The sequence below is a fragment of the Glycine max genome, chromosome 13 (genome assembly GCF_000004515.6).
Source record: "Glycine max cultivar Williams 82 chromosome 13, Glycine_max_v4.0, whole genome shotgun sequence".
Classification (NCBI taxonomy): domain Eukaryota; kingdom Viridiplantae; phylum Streptophyta; class Magnoliopsida; order Fabales; family Fabaceae; genus Glycine; species Glycine max.
This window is the reverse complement of record NC_038249.2, coordinates 654,522-674,767: the sequence shown is the minus strand read 5'-3', so window position 1 is coordinate 674,767 and position 20,246 is coordinate 654,522. Positions and strand designations below refer to the sequence as shown.

The 20,246-nt window shown below is 35.4% G+C and overlaps 3 protein-coding genes across 9 annotated transcripts; 1 reads left to right on the top strand and 2 right to left on the bottom strand.

Annotated features, from left to right (window-relative positions):
- Positions 1–484: 484 nt before the first annotated feature.
- LOC100783186 (mavicyanin) lies at positions 485–2,808 on the bottom strand. The gene is made up of 2 exons (XM_003542110.5): positions 1,289–2,808; positions 485–991 (listed from the first exon to the last, which is right to left on the bottom strand). The coding sequence occupies exons 1-2, from the start codon at positions 1,485–1,487 to the stop codon at positions 597–599; spliced, it is 594 nt and encodes a 197-aa protein (XP_003542158.1). The 5' UTR covers positions 1,488–2,808; the 3' UTR covers positions 485–596.
- A 299-nt stretch (positions 2,809–3,107) lies between these two features.
- Positions 3,108–11,983, bottom strand: LOC100809903 (serine/threonine-protein kinase BLUS1). Of its 5 annotated transcripts, none has more exons than XM_003543941.5 (19): positions 11,150–11,981; positions 10,839–10,883; positions 10,144–10,225; positions 9,946–10,014; positions 9,595–9,765; positions 9,458–9,523; positions 8,980–9,048; positions 8,825–8,896; positions 8,370–8,725; positions 5,086–5,222; positions 4,878–4,972; positions 4,772–4,810; positions 4,615–4,680; positions 4,284–4,373; positions 4,148–4,199; positions 4,008–4,063; positions 3,755–3,819; positions 3,592–3,643; positions 3,108–3,405 (listed from the first exon to the last, which is right to left on the bottom strand). In XM_003543941.5, exons 1-19 carry the CDS (start codon positions 11,683–11,685, stop codon positions 3,340–3,342), a joined length of 2,184 nt encoding a protein of 727 aa, XP_003543989.1. In that variant the 5' UTR covers positions 11,686–11,981; the 3' UTR covers positions 3,108–3,339. The 5 variants fall into 5 exon arrangements, with proteins under 5 accessions (XP_003543989.1, XP_014621843.1, XP_014621842.1 ...); XM_014766359.3 differs by having other exon boundaries at positions 3,223–3,405; positions 3,751–3,819; positions 11,150–11,982; XM_014766357.3 differs by lacking the exon at positions 4,284–4,373 and having other exon boundaries at positions 11,150–11,983.
- Positions 11,984–15,456: 3,473 nt separating this feature from the next.
- LOC102668656 (pentatricopeptide repeat-containing protein At4g21065) lies at positions 15,457–19,090 on the top strand. 3 transcript variants are annotated; one of them, XM_041007896.1, is made up of 3 exons: positions 15,457–17,230; positions 17,994–18,515; positions 18,658–19,090. In XM_041007896.1, exon 1 carries the CDS (start codon positions 15,760–15,762, stop codon positions 17,194–17,196), a length of 1,437 nt encoding a protein of 478 aa, XP_040863830.1. In that variant the 5' UTR covers positions 15,457–15,759; the 3' UTR covers positions 17,197–17,230; positions 17,994–18,515; positions 18,658–19,090. The 3 variants fall into 3 exon arrangements, with proteins under 3 accessions (XP_040863830.1, XP_006593839.1, XP_006593838.1); XM_006593776.4 differs by having other exon boundaries at positions 15,458–17,263; XM_006593775.4 differs by having other exon boundaries at positions 15,459–17,382.
- The last annotated feature ends 1,156 nt before the right edge of the window (positions 19,091–20,246 follow it).

Genomic DNA, 20,246 nt, shown 5'->3' with positions numbered 1-20,246 from the left:
AAATTAAAAGTTACAAATGAATTATTAAACTATACCTATTTATAAATATTTTAAATAATAATACTAATTACATTTAAATAAACAATAAAATGACTTTTTTAAAAAGTTTTAAAAAATAACTTATAAATTGATCACTCCTAATAATTTAGTATGTTACTTATTGAGAATCCTTCAATACCTTACGAATTCACAATCCTTTGATCGATTCACAAAATCTAGTATTTGGTACCCATCGTTAGATTACCATTGAATTTGGAGATAAATGTGTTACCTGTTACACACGCATCTCGTGAACAAAAGGGTGAGTATTATATTCTCATCTCTCCTTGAATAGAGAGACATGATTGCCACCCAGAATATGTTATGGGATTCTTAAATCATAAGCATGGCATTATATCGATGAAAGAATTAAAATTTAAGTACTTTATAATTATAGGAAATCCCGCGCGCGTGCCAAAATAATAAAAAATGGATAAATTAAAAGAAAAAAAAAGTACTAATACATGACAAATAGTTACATTGCCTTGGAAAAAAGAAAAAGAACTCAAGAACGGTATTACCGTGTATATTTCTAAGTTATCTTTACTTGTCGGTGGTCACATTAGGCTAGATAGCAGGGCACACAGGAAGAATCCAATAATTAAGAGGGAAAATTTTGAAGTTCGGTGAGGTGAGGAAGAAGTACTCCTAGAACTAGAAGGAGCCATGGGAATGTTACCAAACACAGTTGGGTAAGAGGTTGCGTTTTCAGGCAATGAAGTTGGAGCAAGTGCGTTCGTGTTTCCCCCAACTCCCACAGTTATATGAAGCTTTTGATTCTTTTGGCAATGACCAGCCTCTCCACTTGTGAAGTAGAAGTCCCCCTCTGATGTAATGTTGAACAAGGAGTTGCCATTGTTCATGTACAAAATCGGATCTTTAAGGTTGCAGCTCTTGTAGGATTCTGCTGTTACTTGAATCACTGAATCTTGACTTGGTGGGTATAGAAACACTGCACACACATATATATATATATATATATATATATATATATATATATATAAATGAGCTAATTAAATTAACCATTAATATGTTAATTTGATATACAAACTATTTATAAAGTAAGAAGGATAATGGATGGAGAATTGAAGATATTTGATTGGCCGAACAAGTGAATGAAAATGTGAGTTTGAGGGTGAAAGAAGGGGAGAAAGAAGAGACTGTAGTTGGAATCTCCCACTAATATTTTTAACAAAACTTATAAACTAACATTTCTCAATAAAAAAATGGACATCAAGGGAGGACTTACGAAGCGAATCACCGATCCTGAGGTTGTGATATTTGGACCATTTGTCGTAGAGGTGTGAACTTGGTGAAATGGGGATCCCCCAGGAATCTAGATCTCCAACTTTGTACTGGTAGCATTGCACCTTGGTTTGGATTTGGACCAACGTAACCAAGAGAGACACCAAAAAGAGGTTAAATCCAGGACTACTAAGATTGGCCATTTTGGTTCTGATCACCCCTCACGTTCAAACTTGGATTTTCTTAGATTTAAGAGCTGATCGAATGAGCAGAGGGAAAGGGAAAGGGAGACATGCAATTGGCCAGAATGTGCCGACTGCAAGCTTTGATAGTGACATGACAAAGTTCCCCCAAAATGTCAATTTACCTTAGTGCCCTCTTCCCCCTAACCCAACCATTGAACATTTTAAAATTTTAATAGTACCATATGATTTATCTAATTGGGCTTCCAATTATTTCTCTCTTATAAAGAACCCAAGTCAAATACTAGTATTATTCAAGTATATGAACAATTTTTTTTTTAAAAAAATGGCATAAGGGTTAAGACTGGAAAACAGATCAATTATTATTAGGCGTTTAATTGGCGCATGTGCCAGCTGACAGTCTGTGTGGTTAGTAAGGTTTTGTAGTTTAATTGTGTGCGCAAGTGACATTATCATGTGGTGCACGAAGCAAGCTGTCAAGGCATGTCACATGGTTTACGAAATGGAATTGCGCAAATACAAACAAACAAAGCAGATGTTGAACAAAGAACCCAAATCCCACTTATGATATTGATTATCCATAACAATGCTTGCATGGACTTTTGATTATTGAATGTTGTATAGAGTATACCCGTTACTCTCCACCACGTAAGGTACCATTCTTAATTCGATGCCCCATTGTTGACACCCTTTCAATTAGGCCAATTGGAACAATGAAAGCGAAAAACCAACGATCTCGATCTAAATACTTAATTGAGTCTTAACCTGAAAAAATGTTAATTTTACTTGGTTAATTACCAAAATAATTTATTCCTGGATTCTTATTAGTAGAACTTTCAAAGTGTTGGGTTACAAGTGTGAGGTGAAGTCCCACATCGGGTAGAAGTGGAAAGGTTGAACACCATATAAGTGAGGAGAAGACCCATAAACCTGAGCCTTAAGGTTTTGGGTTAGAGTGTGGTGTCAGGCTTCCTTATGTGGTGGCTCGTGGTCCACTGGTGTACCCCTCGAATCTCCCCAACAATTGGTATCCGAACCGATGGTTCAAGTTAGTGACCGGCTTAGATGAGTATGTAAGTACCGCAGGTGGCCAGAATGGCTAGCGGGCAGGGCAAGTACCGCAGGTGGCCATGGCTATACTCGTGGATGATAAAAACTTCCCCTCGAGGGGGAGACTACCATGTGGAAAGGTTGAACACCATATAAGTGAGGAGAAGACCCATAAACCTGAGCCCTCGAATCTCCCCAACACAAAGAACTTATTATCGACATATACTAACTCTAAATTTTACACACACTTTATGGCGTCTCACGCCCACTTCCCTCTTTATGGCCCCTCCTATATCCTTATTCCTTAATAGTTACTTTCCAGTTCTCATCCATTACGAACTAATTTTGAATAGCTCCAATATACAGCCTTTTCAATTGGTACAACAACACGTTAATTAATCATATACAAGCTTTAGCTGCTATGAAAATAACAGTTCAATATGTAGTGATATATCATACATTAATTCCCCACGGGTTGTGTCCCAATAAATTTCTTTACAACAACCCGTTATGGATCTGCAAACTTACCAGGTTGCAGAAGATACAGCAGGGAGCTCGGTTACATCGGAATTTTGAATGAAATAAATGAGATTAACTTTTGAGAAATTATGTCTGTAACTCTGTATATTGGCCTTGCCGAACTATAGATATTCATAGAAACTTATTGATGGCAAGGCAAGTTGGATTGCAGAAGATATGCAACTCTTATTTTTCAATATCCAAAAGCCATTCTGCTTTGGCAGAGGTTCATCAGTCAATTGGATGTTCATTAAGGAAAGATCAGATCATAATTAATCAGCTTTCATGCAACTTCATCTCTCTTGTCCCTATTTTGTTCCTGACTGTAGAGAATTAGCTGTTGTTGCAACTGTTACATAACCAAATGGTTAGTTTGTTCTTAAATTTTAAAGCTTCAACATACATTACACGCTTCCTGGATTGTTCATCTAACTACAAACCCATATTGGTTAATGATTATGCAAAAGTTTTCACAAGTGAAACTTTTGAAGAATAAAGCAAAGAAAGCGAGCTAAAAGCCTCTGCAGAAACTTACCTGCATGTGTTTTAACTTCTCAGCTGTCAGCTCACCAGTCAAAGTGATCATCCTGTAATATGAGACGTGGCAGAGCAGAGAGAGAGAGAGAGAGTTAAATAAGCTATTTGAAGTAAAAGTAAAAGGAATACTGAGAAAGAATATTCAAATTGACATAACGAACTGAGTCTGAAGCTCTGAAATTTTGAGCAGCAGAAGACGTTCCCTCTCTGAAGCTGCTGTATCAACCTGCCAATGACACAAATGTCCGACAAAAATATCAAGCTGATGAATAATTATCACATTATAGGATTTAGTAGAGTTTTACGTAACGAAAGCAAGATTGACTAATTCTTCAACGAAAATCGACACACAAGGCAATTGGAAAGTAATTAAGCATATTAGTTAAAGGGATAAATTAAGTACAAATTACTCACACTTCCATTGATTTCTGAACTGCGAGGTAATGGTGGCAACTTCCCATTCTGTGAAACTGAAAATTTTGATTGAATCATTATATCATTCAAAACCGCCAACAATTGCCTCAAATATAATCAAGGGAAAATCCTTCACTCACCTTCAATTGCTTCAGCAGATTGCAAGCTATTTAACAGATTCATTATAAGATCCTGGAATTAAAATAGAACTTTCCATGAGACCATAAATTGGCAAGGTCACAGTTTTGATTATAAAAATTCTAACATTTTCCTCACTTGTTGAATAGATGTTTGCTGTAAAAGATTTTGAAGGTGAGTTGTAAGAAATGATGCAGAGATACCGTTGGTGATAGAATCTTTGGTGGACTGATGAATTGGTGAAGAGAAATAGATTCAATAGAAGATAAATGAGCCTTATATATCAAGCAAGTAATAAATGATACATCATATAGATGCTCTGCAACGAACCCAAGAAGCAAAAGTTTCCCAAAATTGAAGATGAACTGTCTGTTTAACTTTATAAATTGTTTTGAGAGAAATTAACCAAATATGGAATATGCTGATAAACAAATTAGTTAGATATGATACGTATGGCTTATGTACAAACCATTTGTTTGGAATCCAACATCCAATCACTAACACTGGCAGATTTCTGCAGTGGTGATACTGATCCCTATATCAAATGTTATGGGAACATAAACATCAGATAGGGAAAGATATAACATAAATGCATAAACAAAAATCAAATTACAACAACAACCAACCTGTGAAGATCGGCGTGAAACTGAACTTACGGGAATATCCTATGGCAAAATGTTAAGTCAGTTAAGTTAAATGATGAGAGAACTTAGTTGTAAGAGTAGAGCATACCTTCACAAGATCTAAATTTTCTGATGTCACAGAGAATCGCCCTTTAATTTGCACTAGATTAGCCTTAGACTTGTCATCCAAGGAATCTATGAATCCTATCAAGAGTGATGGGAACCAAATTAAACTCAAAGAATTAAGATGGTTTGGTTAAGAAACTAGTACAAATTCTACACATAGCCTTATGGTTCATACAGTATAATTTAAGTACCTCCAGAAGACTTTATTGGAGCCGATAAACTATTTGCTGAAGCTCGCATTGGAAGCATCAATGGACCACTAAAACTTGGCGCTCGTCGCGCTTCATGGTTATTTTTCTCACCCAGTAACTGATTTCCATTCTCAAGCCTAAAAATAATAAAGCATTAAATGTTTTATCAAGTAAAATATGATGATATTGACAAGTAAACAACAATCACACTGAAGCATCAGTAAGAAATGGAAAGAAGCACATAGGACAATGGATCCTTAAATTTAAACTTCAAATTACATACTTATAGTCATAGACAACTCGGAACATATGAGGGAAAAATAAAACTTTCATGCCTACATATTCTTCACAATTGGCTTCAAACTTACACCTTTAGATAAAAACAATGCTTAAAATTCATAATGAAAAATAAACAAAATTGATTGACTGTGTCGCTAATTTTTTTTATTTATAAATTAGTAGCTAGAATTACAACTTTGATCCTAAAAAAAAATTAAAAGCAAGATTTGTGAATTATTCTCCATATTGTCAACTGCAATTCCAAATGGAGAGCATATCCCAAGCTTACTTTTTTGAAGGTGCATCCTCATTTTCCCATATTCTTCATTCCTTCCAGGTGATGTTGAATTACCATAACAAAACTCACTATATAGAACAGAATATTATATTTCAACCTTACTTAGTTCAAGCATTCTACCTAAAAAATATTAGAAGTAAAATGTTTTAATGTATCTTGGTACTGTTATGTCAGAAACTCATCCTCAACTAATAATACTCTGGCAATACATATATAGTATTGGATAAACATTTCTGAATATGCTGGCAATTTTGGCGTATCCAAACATCTTCTAGGTTAATAGGAAAGACAAATAAAAAGCATCAATAACAAAAGCAATAAAAGCCACACACACACAATTGTATATGATAATAAAAAAAGACAAAATTACATTAAGATAAAAACATAATTGTTTTTAGAAAATAACATTTATTATTAACAAACTCATAAACCAAAATCAAATTAGTGTGCTCATTGCTTCAAAATTGTGCACTACCATCATTAGTTGGGTCGACCTCGCCACCATAGACACTTCACTCACAGCTCACTGTAAGGATGAGTGGGTCTAATTGATTATGGGGAAAAAACAGAAAATAGAAATGGGAAAAATCTCTAGTCTTGACCAAAAACAGTCCTTTTTTGAGGGAAAAATGAACTAGTTAGTATCCAAGTGATACCCAATCACATTGGAGTTCTACCCAAGCTATATACCTACTTTTTTTAAAAAATTATTTTGGTATATAACTGGTATATAGCTATAGAATATATGAAAACATCCAATACTATTTTGACCGTATAATATATTAGATTATCCTTTAGGATTAGTTTCCTTATTTCTTCATTATCTCCAAGAATTAGTTATCATATTTTTTTATCTCATGATTTGTTTCTTATTTAGTAAGGATTATGATTAGTATAAGTAAAGATTGACACTCTAGGTTTAATTAACAATATCATCATATTACACAGCATCATAATACTCAATAGAACATCATTCAAAAGTCAATATTTATTTTATTCTCGCCTGCTATAATAATTTCAATACGGTATGGTAAGAGCAACACCATCCTTTATGATGTATCCCATATTTCTACTACAAAGTTGTTAGGATCCAATTGCAACATATTGGACTTGAGTCCCACATTGGAAATATGGGATTCTAGTGTGGGGTGGGTTTATAAGACCATGGACTCTCTAACTACAACAGTTAGCCTTTGTGGTGTGGTTCTCCCAAGGTTCTTATTATCAATTAGTAGCAAAGCCTTCCACTTGGTCTCTTAGCTGCAAACAAACAATGCAGGTGGTGGTGCCAACATTGCAGTGTTCACCTAGGACTAGTCAAAGGGCTTGTGCATAGCCAGCCCGCATGGGTATTGAGGCTGCAGAGCATATGGGACTTAAATCCCAAATTAGAAGTATGAGATTCAAGTGTGGGTTTTATAAGGTCTTGGATCTCCAACTATAACAACTAGATTTTGTGGTGTCGTTCTCCCTGTGTTCTTATAACAAGGTTCCTCAGATTCAAAGCACTATTCTATTTTTGCCTTCCTTCAAATTAGCCATCTTTCTTATTATAGTCCAAGTCATCATTCTTGAGTTTTTTGGCCTTACCATAACATCCTTCCACCATCTCTTCCTAGTGTTTCTTCTCCTGTCTAGCATCATTTTTCTAGCCACCTCATTTGCCATCCATCATTAGTTCTAGATGCCAACTACCCATGTCCAATTCATCTCTCCAGTGTTGGACCAACCCCACCGATTTTGTTGTCACTAGAGTCCTCATGTGCCTATACATGCACATTCTTTGTCTTGTATTCAGTTACCTTTTGTTTAGAAGCATTTCCTTTAACTGTTCACTTTTTGCCTTTGTTTTAGTGTCTTTTGCAAAATCCATCTTGAGACATTGCTTAAATTGAACCAAACTTGTCTTACTCCCCTTGTGTTCATAGTTTCCCCAGAGAATCAACCCCACCCCACAACATTCCAAGAGAATCGTTATGGAATCATCATGGTCCCTCAACTATCCCAGAAAATCATCCTGGCCAACAACAGCCCCAGATAGAGCAGTCTGGTCCTGCCATTCTATAGTCACACTATATCTTTTGATCTTTTTTTCTAGAAGGGTTTATTTGCAACATGTTCATAGTCACACTATATTTTTTTATCTTTTTTTCTAGAAGGGTTTATTTGTAACATGTTCATAACTTAGTAAGCTATAGCTTGAGGGGAGGTATTAGATTTGATGAAAATGTCCAATATTTTATTGATCATACCCTTGAGTATCTTAAGCTTTAGCTTGAGTGGAAGTGTTAGAATAGATGAAAATATTCAATATTATATCGTTCATATCTTAGTGGTATATTAGATTATCCTTTAGGATTACTTTCCCCATTTCCTAATTATCTATTAAGATTAGTCACCATATTTCCTTATCGCATGATTTGTTTCTTAGTTAGAATTATGATTAGTAAAAATAAGGGATAGTACTCTAGGTTTTATGAACATACCATCAGATTGTAATACATCATAATACTCAATAGAACATCATTCAAAATCTTGTAACTAACTATTTTAACTAATTACAGATCCTCTGCTGTCGCTAACTTGTAACTGTCTGACAATATTTGGGAAACTATAACAGGATCTGACTTCAATTTCATAAAACGGTCTGTTAAACTTCTAATCATATCTAAAATAAAACTAGATGTGATACAAAAATATGAAGTACCTTTCTAATGTTCGTCCCCTTTCTAATGCAGAATGACTGAGAACAGTGCCTGGCAACAGCGGTCCACTTTGGGTTTGACGGATTTTCCTGGATTGACCTTTGATTTTGCACATACCTATATCTTTCTCTAGAGTAGATGTTGTTGCCTCCGTAATTGACCCATTTCTCTTCCAAATAATATTTTTGGGCAATCCAGGTTCCTGGAGATCACTTTTGGGATTCTTCTCCTTTTTGTTCAAGTATTCATCCTGCTCAGTCTGTTTTATGTCAAAAGCACCTACCTGTGATGTGATTTTATTCTGTGGTGATTTCTCTGAATTCATTTTGACAGTACCAGACTGGGAATCAATTGCAATCTGTCATGACAAACAACAGTAGAAAATGAATTTCTTTACTGTAGACAAAGTTTAGAACAATCGAACCAACACTAAAATTCAGTGGCTTGGTCTTCTTACGGCCTTGTAATTAGTAAAAAATTTCTTTTCAGCTTCTTCCCTCATCTCTGCAATATCATCATCATCCCTCACCTAGCATAATTGAAGACATTAGTTCAGATCTAATAAAGGGACAAACTAATCAAGCAAATAGATTTAAGCATGATAATACATACCAATGAAGCTTGAGCTTTCAAATCATCAATATCAAAATTCCACGCGCTAACTCCTTGTTGATATTGACTCTAAAGCAAAAGATATAAATTCGATTATCTATGGATCCAAAAATAAAGGTGCTAATCTTTCTTGTTTTCTACAAGAAACATATATATGTTACATTAGATGTTAACTGAAGCTTTAAAATGTACAGTTACCAAAAGGAACACTTTTATAGGGGTTAGGGACAAAGTTCCCCAAAACCCTGCCATTTTAAATCATGGTTATTGTTAGAGTACATGAAAATATCATGTTTTAGATTATCCGATAGGGTTAGTTTCCCTATTTCTTCACTATCCGTTTGGATGGGTAATCATATTTCTTTATCATGATTTAATTCCCTAATTAGTTAGAATTATAATTAGTATAAATAAGGTTTAGTGCTCTCGTATCATATCACAGTATGTGACAAATAAACATTTGAATATCTGCTTTTACCCGAGATATTGCCTCTTCTTCTGTAGAAGGCATTTTCTTCACTGCTAGTTGTGCTGCATCTTTGAGCTGCGAGAATTCATAAAGTCAAGAAAAAGTAGCAGGAAGATAGAAATTTTAAAACCTGCACGAAAACCCACCTGGAGGGCTTTTACACGATTCCAAAGAGGTGGTAAGTCAGCAAACAATTTCTTTACAGAGAGCTCGGGAGGCTTAGCATGTTTGAAGAAGGAATGTTTCAGTAACTTCTCTGCTGATGGCCTTTTTGTTTGATCTTTTACCAGGCACATAGCAACCATTTCCTTAAAATACTGATCACAACTGGAAATACTTTAATTAGACTACGATTAAACAAGAAATACACTATGACACAACAACCATATCAGAATCAAAGATCAGTGTTGTGTGCCTTGACTAATGAACTAAAGAAAACTATAAGTATCATAGCGATGACTCTTGTGTAACAGTCCATCCAGAAAGAACAGCAATACCTTAGAGAACTTTTTATCTCGATCATAATCAAGTCCAGGAGGGGCATTCTGTATTGTCATTAGGAGAACCTATACATGAAACAAAAAGTGAAGTATTTTTCCTTCATAACAAATTATATCACATAAACTTCAATTTGTCCATTGTTAACATGTTTCTAGACATTGTCTCTGAACAAACACTGGATGTAAATATCTTACCTTCATTGGAGGATATTTTGAAAATGGAGCATGGCCATGAGCCAACTCAAGTGCCGTAATCCCAAAAGACCAAATATCGGCCCTGTTCAACATTTATGCACATCAGCAGTAACTATAAACTTGGCCCATTATGCATTCCTAATAAAGACAAAAAAAAAATTGCAGTCTATTGAACAAATAAACAAGAAAGACTTGCTGTAGCCAATGGAAGCTACCTTAATACAACCTTTTCTAAGCAATTCTGTGTGATTAATTAAGAGGGCATTTGGAAGAGCAGCTTATTTGGGCTTGTGAAATAGCTTATGACCTTCTTATAAGCTCTTCTCAACTTATTTCAATAAACTTGATGTAAAAGCTTATCAGAATAAGCTCCTTTCAGTTTATTTCAATTCAACAAGCTTCACAGTTCACAGTCAAGTATATAATAAGCTCTCATCCGATTAAACTATTCATTAAACCACGCCCTAAATCTGTTGAACGGATTTAAAAAGCTAGAAGAACAACACAATATTGAAACTAATACAGTACACCAGTCATGCCCTCAATGCTAAAACACACTGGCAGCAATCATGTGTTTTGAGTTAGTTAGCAGTAACATAAATGGCAGCACACACAGTGTTTTGGTAATTAATTGGCAGAAACAGCTAAGAGAGATAATAACAAGAGAAGAAGAACTGAATGAATGAATGACTGACTTGGAATTATAGCCACTTCCAGGTTGCAGCATCTCAGGAGCCATCCTGCAGACATGAGAAAGGTGGTGACAACATGTTATATTGAGACAAAAGAAAACAAGGCAAATGTTAAAGGCCCTAAGGGCACCAGTTAAGGAACAAAGTAGAAAGATGTTTACGGAAATGCATAAATTTACGTTGCTGATCATCTTTATCTTTTTTACGCAATCTTATGATTTCTACAATAAATATTTTCTCCTTGTCCCGAGGGCACTGATCAGCAAGACTGATAAAACAAATGGAAATGTTGCGTTGAGATAGCATCATATTACCAGCAAGGGGTTCCAACAAAAGTGTTTCTGGAACGGTGACGGTCGCCGGCGTTGTCGTACAAGCAAGCGGAGACGCCGAAGTCGGCGAGCCTGACGGAGGCGGAGGTGTCGAGTAGAATGTTACCGGCCTTGACGTCGCCGTGAATGTGGCCGTGGCGGTGGAGGTAGTGGAGGGCCTTGAGAGTCTCCTTGAGGATGGATCCGATAACGTCTTCATGGAAGCCGTGGGAGTAAGCTATCTTGATGAGGTGGAGGCAGGAGCCCTGGTCCATGAAGGGCATGACCACCCAGAGGCTCCGGTCCACGGCGAAGGAGCAGAGCGCCCTCACCACGTTGGGGTGGTCGATGAGGCTCATGGTTTGGGCCTCCCTGCGCAGGTCGTCGAGATTGACGTTGCAGCGATCGAGATCGAAGGACTTGATGGCCACCAGTTGGTTGAAGGGGAGATAGATCGCTCTGTAGACGGTGCCGGTGGCTCCATAACCAACTTCTTCTAGAAGCTTGTAGTCCGCGGGGTTCGTAGAGTACCCTCCCATTTGCAACCAACGATATTCCTTGTTATATGTTCCAACAACACCTTGTCTTGTCTGTCTTTTCTAATGCTAGACCGAGTTCAGACTCACTTATCATGTGTCACTCTTTCTACACTTGGATTGTTATTTATGCTATGTATCAATTCAATATCATTAAGCATTACCTATCTGCTCTAGTTAGTTGATCAAAAAAGGAGTAATAATAAAATCACGTCTGTTTCCTCTCCTACCCTTCTCTCTCACCAACCAACCAACCATGCACCGATTGTTGGGCACTTATCACCACTCACCAAACACCAATATGCATTTCAAGCTAGAAAGACAATTAACCAAACAAAGAGTCGCGGTTCAAATGTGTTGTCAATAGAGTGGAAAGGTTAATTCAATAATCACTAATCAGCCGAGACTAAAATTTGAGATTATATATATATATATAAACTTAACTGTGACCTTAAAAAAAAAACTTAATTGTGAAATTTATTAAAATAAATTAAAAACCTGTTAAAATGTCATATATCTCTTTTATATACTTAAATGAATTCTTCAAAAACCTCTTCATCATATGTTTAAGGAAACAATTTTGTTCTCTATGTCTATGAATTTTGATGATGCACTTCTAGCAATTAAAAAGAAAATATAGGTTAGAGTAATTTTTTTATATCATAATATTGGTATAAAATGCTCATCAATAATTTTACTAATTTTCTTTTATTATTTGTTTCAGGTAAATTAAATTAAAAAATTATTTGTTTCAGGTAAATTAAATTAAAAAATAAAATATGACTTAAGAGTGACCTAAGTTGGCCAATATCGCTTTGAGCCAACAATTCATCCGTAACCCACTTTGCTAATTAGTCATTAATTTATTAGTGTTTCATATGCTCAAACAAGAGGAACCTCAACATTTGTTCCCAGCAAAAGTTTCAAAATATTTAATTGTTAAAAAGACTCAACTACGCATACAATCTATCTATGTTTTATGTTTTAACTATAAATTGAGAATTAACTTTTTTTTTTTTTTTATAAAAATTAAGTCTGCTTTACTTAGATTGAACATATGATCTTTCCTGTTTTTTTTTTTTTTCAATTTTTTGGGGGCCTCTGATTAGTGGTTGAGTTACAATTTGTTTCTCCATTAGTTTATAGCTTAAGTCTCTAACAACTAACTCCTAAAAACAGTTATCACAGAAAAGTAAAACCAAGTTTACTGAACCAATTACAACAGTTATAAAATAAAACAAGCTAATAACACCGTTTGAAAAATGTGGATGATTAGCTATATTACAAATTATAGAGGAGTCGCACTGCAAAATTGAGATTACACTGCTTGCCCAAAAATAAAAGGAAAGAGTCGCCTATTCTACAAGACAAATTGGTTAACATTGCAATTTGGATGCTTATAATTAATCTTTTTCCTTGCCAATGTCTATATTTTGTGCATTATCAATTGAGGCCAAAATTTACATATGATTTTTGAGAAATTGAAGATTCATCTATTCAACTAACACAAACCTCAAATGTCGACTTTTATTGTCTTAGATACTAAGATAAAACTCAAATTAACAATAAAAATACTAAAGAAACAGTACTTAAATTTAGTTCATATACAAAAAGAGTTGCCCTTGTACGGGCATCAATCAGAGATAATCATTCAATGTATCTTCCTGTCCTGGGCAAGACAAGTTTTATAGTAACCATGAACTAGAACATGTAAAACACACACGAATCAATGAATACTTTAAAAATAAAACTTGTGGTTTTTGCTTCACAGTAAGTTTGAAGGGTATATACAAAAACCTAGCCTCGTGATGATCACAAATGGTACCACCAATTAAGGCCTACGACTGTTTCGCAAAAACATTTGCTATTTGCGAGGTACATAATAATTGAACGAATTTTTGTCAAGAAAGTGGGCGAAAGTGAGCTCTGGAAAGGATATAGCCGAAACCGAGGCAGAGTGCCCAAAGTCCCATATCCATGGCTCGGCTCAGTATTTCCAAATCTGTTTCCAAGTGAAGGCTCGCTTCTTCAAGCTCTGCTGGATTAGTATCAATAGGAAGCTCGGTTTCCTCCGGAATGTCCTCCAACTTTTTCCTCTTCAACCTAATGTTGTGGATCCTTTCTCTTTCTCTGATTCTTATAGGCACCATTCCATGTCCATCCAACTCTAACTCAAACTGTGTGTGTGTTGACCAACACATACTGATGCTGGGTCTTGTGTACTTGTTAGGATTTATGAAGATGAAGGATTACAAGGAAACGGTGCTATTTATTTGTATCCGTGTCCGTGTCGGTGTGGAAGGGAAACAGCACCAAGTTTTTAAGAGCCCCGCCCATAGAGTTAGAGACTAGGCGGCCAAAGTACATAGGGCTATTTTTTTATTATAAAATAATTATCATTTTGGGAGTAGATTTAAAGCTAAGTAGTATCAGGTGATAATGTGACCCTTTTTTTAATATGATTTTTTGATAAAACTTTAAAGTTATAAGAATTTTTATTTCTTTTACCGCTTTAAAAATTGTAAAGTAATTTTTTAAATCATAAATAATTTATTTATTTTAATTATTTGAAAAATTAATGTATATTTAATGTTTTATTTATTTTTTTAAATCACAAATAATCCTTAATAATAGAAAAATATAAAAGTATTAAATACAGAACTATATTAAAAAATAATATAAAAAATAAAAAATAAAAAAAATATTAAATAAAATCATATAAAAAATATTAATAAAAAAATTAAACATATATTAATTCTTTAAATGATAAAAATAAATAAATTATTTACAATTTAAAAAAGTAGTTTACTTTACGTCGTAAAAAAACTCCTACTTTAAAATTGTATTTAAAAAAATTAAAATCATGAAATTATTTATGATTTAAAAAAGTAATTTACTTTACTGAAGTCATAAAAAAAATTCTTACAACTTTAAAGTTGTATTTAAAAAAATTGAAATCATAATCCTTTTTATAACTTTAATATTTTAAAAAAATTATATCAGGTGTTAAAACTTTCAACAAAAACTCGTAACATCTTGTCCTGAACAAGATATTAATTTAAAATTTACTCTAAATGATAAATTATAAATAATAAAAAAACAATTATCCCCTATCGGTACTTGGCTGAGGCCGAGACTAGAGTCCACGGTTTTGTGTTTTCCTTACACATCAAGTTGATGTTTGCCGCTGGATACCAAGTTGTGTGCTCAACAAAATCACAAACCACCTTAGTTTATTTTATTTCAACATTAGATTTTGACTCTAGCGATGCATGTGTGCGAGATTTTTTTTTTCCCAATATGATTATGCTTCATGTGATTATTAATATATAGATGTTTTATTTTGTTTTCTGTTTTCTGAAGGATTTAAATTGAGACATGATGAATTATATGTTTTTTCTGTTTAACTTTGAAATAACAATTACAATAAAATATATATAATAGTGATGATAATATCACTCCTGTATATTTACATTTATTTTTTAAAAAACAAAATATTTTTATATATATTTTTCTAAACCACTTTTTTTTCTTAAAAAAAAGTCCGGATATTCTGGTTCTTAGACATTTTGTAATCCAGGAATGAAATATCCGACTGTTGCATAAACATACAAAGAAAAAGTATCCAATCTTGATCTCTCCATTATAAAGTAGACGCATTAAGTCATTTAATTTTTTAAAATTCGTAATTTTGATTCCAACCTCAATTTTATCTATATATTGTTTTATTTCTTACATGTTACAGCCAAGATTTATTCCATTTAGACTGAAATAAAAGAAATAAAACAGGATTGGACCGAAATGATTGGTCTTTGTAAAACTAAACGACTCATTTTCATTATGATACGCTTGTCAGTTGTCACCTAATAAAAAAGGTTTGATTAATCACTGATATATATGTTTTGCTTTTGTGAATAAGAGAATCCACATACAGAGTGATCAACAACATATGTGCAATCAAACTCAGTAATAACTGGATGTAAATTCAGAGGGATGATCCACAATATAGCTTCCAAAAGTATTTTGCTCCGGGAGTTATGTGGAATGCACTGAAAAGAAAAGAGAAAGGATTTTGTAATGAGCCCCAAAGAAGCAGCGTTTTGGAAGGCCCAACAAAGTGTTTTGACCCTTTTCAAGCAGTGTTCGAGCATGAAGCATTTGAAGGAGATGCACGCTCGTGTAGTCCAGAGTGGGTTCGGCAAGACCCCGCTTGTGGTGGGAAAGATCATTGAGTTTTGCGCGGTTTCGGGGCAGGGAGACATGAATTACGCTCTGAGGGTTTTTGACAGAATCGATAAACCCGATGCGTTTATGTGGAACACCATGATCAGGGGATTTGGGAAGACTCACCAACCATATATGGCCATTCATTTGTACAGGAGAATGCAGGGAAATGGTGACGTGCCAGCTGACACTTTCACGTTCTCTTTCGTGCTTAAAATCATTGCTGGATTGGAATGTTCACTTAAATTTGGAAAGCAACTGCATTGCACCATCCTTAAACTCGGACTCGATTCTCATACTTACGTAAGAAACTCTCTGATGCACATGTATGGAATGGTGAAGGACATAGAAACTGCACACCACCTGTTCGAGGAAATCCCAAATGCAGATTTAGTGGCTTGGAACTCTATCATAGACTGTCATGTGCATTGTCGAAACTATAAACAAGCTCTCCATCTGTTTCGCAGAATGCTGCAGAGTGGAGTGCAGCCAGACGATGCCACTCTGGGTGTGACCCTCTCAGCATGTGGTGCAATAGGAGCCCTGGACTTTGGGAGGCGAATTCATTCTTCTCTCATACAACAACATGCCAAGCTTGGCGAGAGTACATCTGTCTCTAATTCCCTAATTGACATGTATGCAAAGTGTGGAGCAGTGGAAGAAGCGTACCATGTGTTTAGCGGTATGAAAGGGAAGAATGTGATTTCGTGGAATGTCATGATTCTTGGGCTTGCATCGCACGGTAATGGAGAAGAGGCGTTAACACTTTTCGCGAAGATGTTACAACAGAATGTGGAGAGACCGAATGATGTTACGTTCTTGGGGGTGTTAAGTGCTTGTAGCCATGGAGGATTGGTTGATGAAAGTAGACGATGTATTGATATTATGGGCAGGGACTATAACATCCAACCCACAATAAAGCACTATGGGTGCGTGGTGGACCTTTTGGGTCGAGCTGGTTTAGTTGAGGATGCATACAATTTGATAAAGAACATGCCAATAGAGTGCAATGCAGTTGTATGGAGGACTTTGTTAGCTGCGTGTCGACTTCAAGGACACGTCGAACTTGGTGAGAAGGTAAGGAAACATCTGTTGGAATTAGAACCGGACCATAGCAGTGATTATGTTCTTCTAGCAAACATGTATGCAAGTGCCGGTCAATGGAATGAAATGAGCGAAGAAAGAAGATCAATGCAGCAAAGGAGAGTTCAGAAACCATTGCCTGGAAATAGCTTCATCGGCATTCCTGAATTGACATTTGAGATAGAGACTGTTGAAACATTGTTGTGACACTTAAATCAACACTCAATGGCATGGATTGAAGGTTTCAACTGTCTGAGTCAATGTTTGAAATATTGTAGGCATGTTAACCCTTAGCACTGGCTGTCTGATTTGTGCCTTGTCTTTAATTACTGAATATTGAAGCATGTGACTGGATTATATAAGGAATTCAATAGAAGCAAATATAAATTCAAAGTATGGAATGCAGCCTTTTTAATTGTTATTTGTTTCTGTAGTTCTATTTTTTAAATTTCCTATCAATATTTTTTTCCATGTTTCTTGTTGGTTTGTGCATGCTGGTTTGGTTTGCTAAACCTGATGCTGTGCTAATGGATAACATGTTAGTAAGGTGCCACAATTCTGCATACAACCACACGTGGGCAAATATAGTTCTGTTTTATTTCCAATTTCTTTTTCCTTGTTTTTTGTTGGTAAAAGTTACTTTATGTCGAATCTGATACATGACCTTTTTAACCTATTATACATATATCACTGATCTGGTGTCTTATATATCAATTCAAATTGTTTATTGACTAAACTACTTTTAAGCTGATTAGGACAATTTTTGGATCAGGAGCCTTGAGTTAGATGTGGCTATAACACTTTATGCTGACTATAATTTCTTGTAAAACGAAAAATGAAGATTGAAGAGTACTGAAAACAATATAGGGATACAGAACATATATATTGAGATTTTCCTGAGGAGAATGTCCAGTACATTTTATGACTGAGGATATTGGCGTCTTGTACATATTGGTGGGTATGTGATACATTAATAAAATCCTTTGTTTTGATATATGGCATAGGTTGTGGTGGACCTGATGGCTATGTTTATCAGAAGGCATATGTAGAGTTCTCCTGATCTAAGGAAAAGCTGGATGCTCTTGTTGATAAATGCAAGGATCGAACGTCTTTAACTTATATGGCTGTGAATAAAGAAGGGAGCTGGAAATCTAATGTGGGTCAAGCTGATGTTAGTACAACCAACCATTGAACCCAAATGGTTGGTGCAGTGGTGTAAGGTCCCCTTGCGTTCACATGAGTGGAAAAGATCTATTTAGCGGGAGAACTCGTGTTTGATTTTCACTATGTGCAAAACTCCCTTGGGCCAGCAGCAGCCACACACCGCGAGCAAGATTAGTCTTTGATTCAGTGGGTTAGAGGACACCCTTGGTCTTTGACCTAGGACAAAAAAAATAAAAAATACAACCAACCATTGTAGATCCTGTCAGCTTCAATGTGTGGAAGGATGAGGCATTTGAAATTTGGTCAAGAGGATGAGCAAGCTTGACCCTGAGGGTGATGCATCCAGGAAATTGGTTGAAGAGGTTGGTTTCTAAATCTATGGTCCTGTAAAACCTTGCACACTGCCTTATAAAAGGAAATACTGTATATGATGGCAGTGCATTATTTTTTTACTTCTCTTTTCAGCTAGATGCTAGATTTTGATAATTCTTCTGTTTGTCACAGGTGGGGGGCAGCTACTAGTTGGTCTGTTTGGTAGACAATGATTACTTCAGTGGTGATCTTTTTGCAGTCTTTGCAAATTTCTGACATGAGCCTATTTATTGGTTCTAAGTTGAAGTGTCAAATTAATTTTCTGGGCTATGTCCCAAACGGCTTTTTTATTTTATCACTCCTCCGAGTTGCATGAGTAACCTGTACTTTGACTTGAGGACAAGTTACTCCTTCCTCTGAATTTGGTGGTTGTATCCGACCGAAACCCTGTTTCATAAAGTATACACACACACACAAGTGTGCTGTGAAAGTAGATGATTGAGTGACACACACAAGAGTGTGCTGTGAAAGTAGAAGATTGAGTGTGTGTTTAGGAGGCAGTTGCATTCAAGGCCAACGTACTTTCAGATGAAAGCTACAATATAGTTGCTTTTAAAATTTTGCATTGGAACGAGCAATTTCTCTGTTCAACATAGTTTCAACACTAATCCAAACACACCCTGAATTCTAGTGCCTTATATCTGTCTATCCTAAGAAAGTTTTTCCCCGAAAAAATACATGTGTTGCTTCCTCACATCACCAATTTCCCACTCATCTACCTATCCCACTTACACAAACCCTTCTCTCACTTCCTCCTTTGATCTCCCACTCCCTCTCTCACTCCCTTTTTTACTTTTCCCTCCTTCCTTTCCCTTCCATCCTTCGGAATGACTCTCAGGAGCCGTTTGGAAGAAGTGAAAGTGGAAGGAAAGAAAATTGAGAGGAAATAAAACATGCATAACAATGTCTTTTTCTTTGTTTGGTTGAAGAGAAAATGAAAGGATAATTTGAAGCAAAGTTGATTTCAAGAAACAAAAATTTAAAATTTTCTTTCCTTCCACTTTCCCTCCAATTTAAATTTCAAAATTTTATTTCCCCCACATTTTCTTTCCTCTCCACCAGACATAGGGTCAATCTTTCAGTCATCTATTCCATGGTTCTCAATCTCTCAAAATTCCTTCCCAAAATCTTATTGAAACATTGTTACACCGTTCATTACCATCCTTTTCTACTCTTTGATCCTTTCTCATTATCCTCTCTATATTTTTCCTAAGATTTTTTTTAAAGAAAACCCCACCTTCATTGAACCCTAGCTTGCTGTTCCCATCATTTTCGATCATCAAAGTTATTATTCTCAAAATTACTATGATTACTGATTTTTGAAAATGTCACGGTGAACAGTTGACCACACAGTGTAAGGAGAATAAGATGGGTGATATTTCATTCCTTCTTCTTTTCACTTTTTCCATCTGTTTCCGCCTTATTCTTTCTCCCTTCCTCCTCTATTTTCTGTTAATGCACTTTTTCTTTCTATTCACCAACAAAATTTAGGTTTCATGTCTTTTAAGGAGTTTTCATTAAATGATGATGGAGCGGAGGTGCAGTGGCTTCATGCATAGGAGAAGCCCTCACACACTGATACCCCATGATCCTCACAACTCTCCTTTATTTCCTTTAATACATACATTCATTTCATCAAAGGTGCATTCTCTTCCTTTTATTCCTTTGTTTTCATTTTCCTCCTTGTGCCATTTTCTGAATTTTTCTTTTCATTCTCTCTC

Excerpts from the sequence above, each read along its gene's own strand:
- LOC102668656 (XM_041007896.1), top strand. The coding sequence starts at position 15,760 with ATGAGCCCCAAAGAAGCAGCGTTTTGGAAGGCCCAACAAAGTGTTTTG.
- LOC100809903 (XM_003543941.5), bottom strand. The coding sequence starts at position 11,685 with ATGGGAGGGTACTCTACGAACCCCGCGGACTACAAGCTTCTAGAAGAA. Across the intron at positions 10,884-11,149 it reads TTTGTTGGAACCCCTTGCTG|GATGGCTCCTGAGATGCTGC; the intron begins GTAATATGATGC and ends TCATGTCTGCAG. Across the intron at positions 4,374-4,614 it reads TGTTGGATTCCAAACAAATG|TCCACCAAAGATTCTATCAC; the intron begins GTTTGTACATAA and ends CCAATTCATCAG.
- LOC100783186 (XM_003542110.5), bottom strand. The coding sequence starts at position 1,487 with ATGGCCAATCTTAGTAGTCCTGGATTTAACCTCTTTTTGGTGTCTCTC. Across the intron at positions 992-1,288 it reads CAGGATCGGTGATTCGCTTC|TGTTTCTATACCCACCAAGT; the intron begins GTAAGTCCTCCC and ends ATGTGTGTGCAG.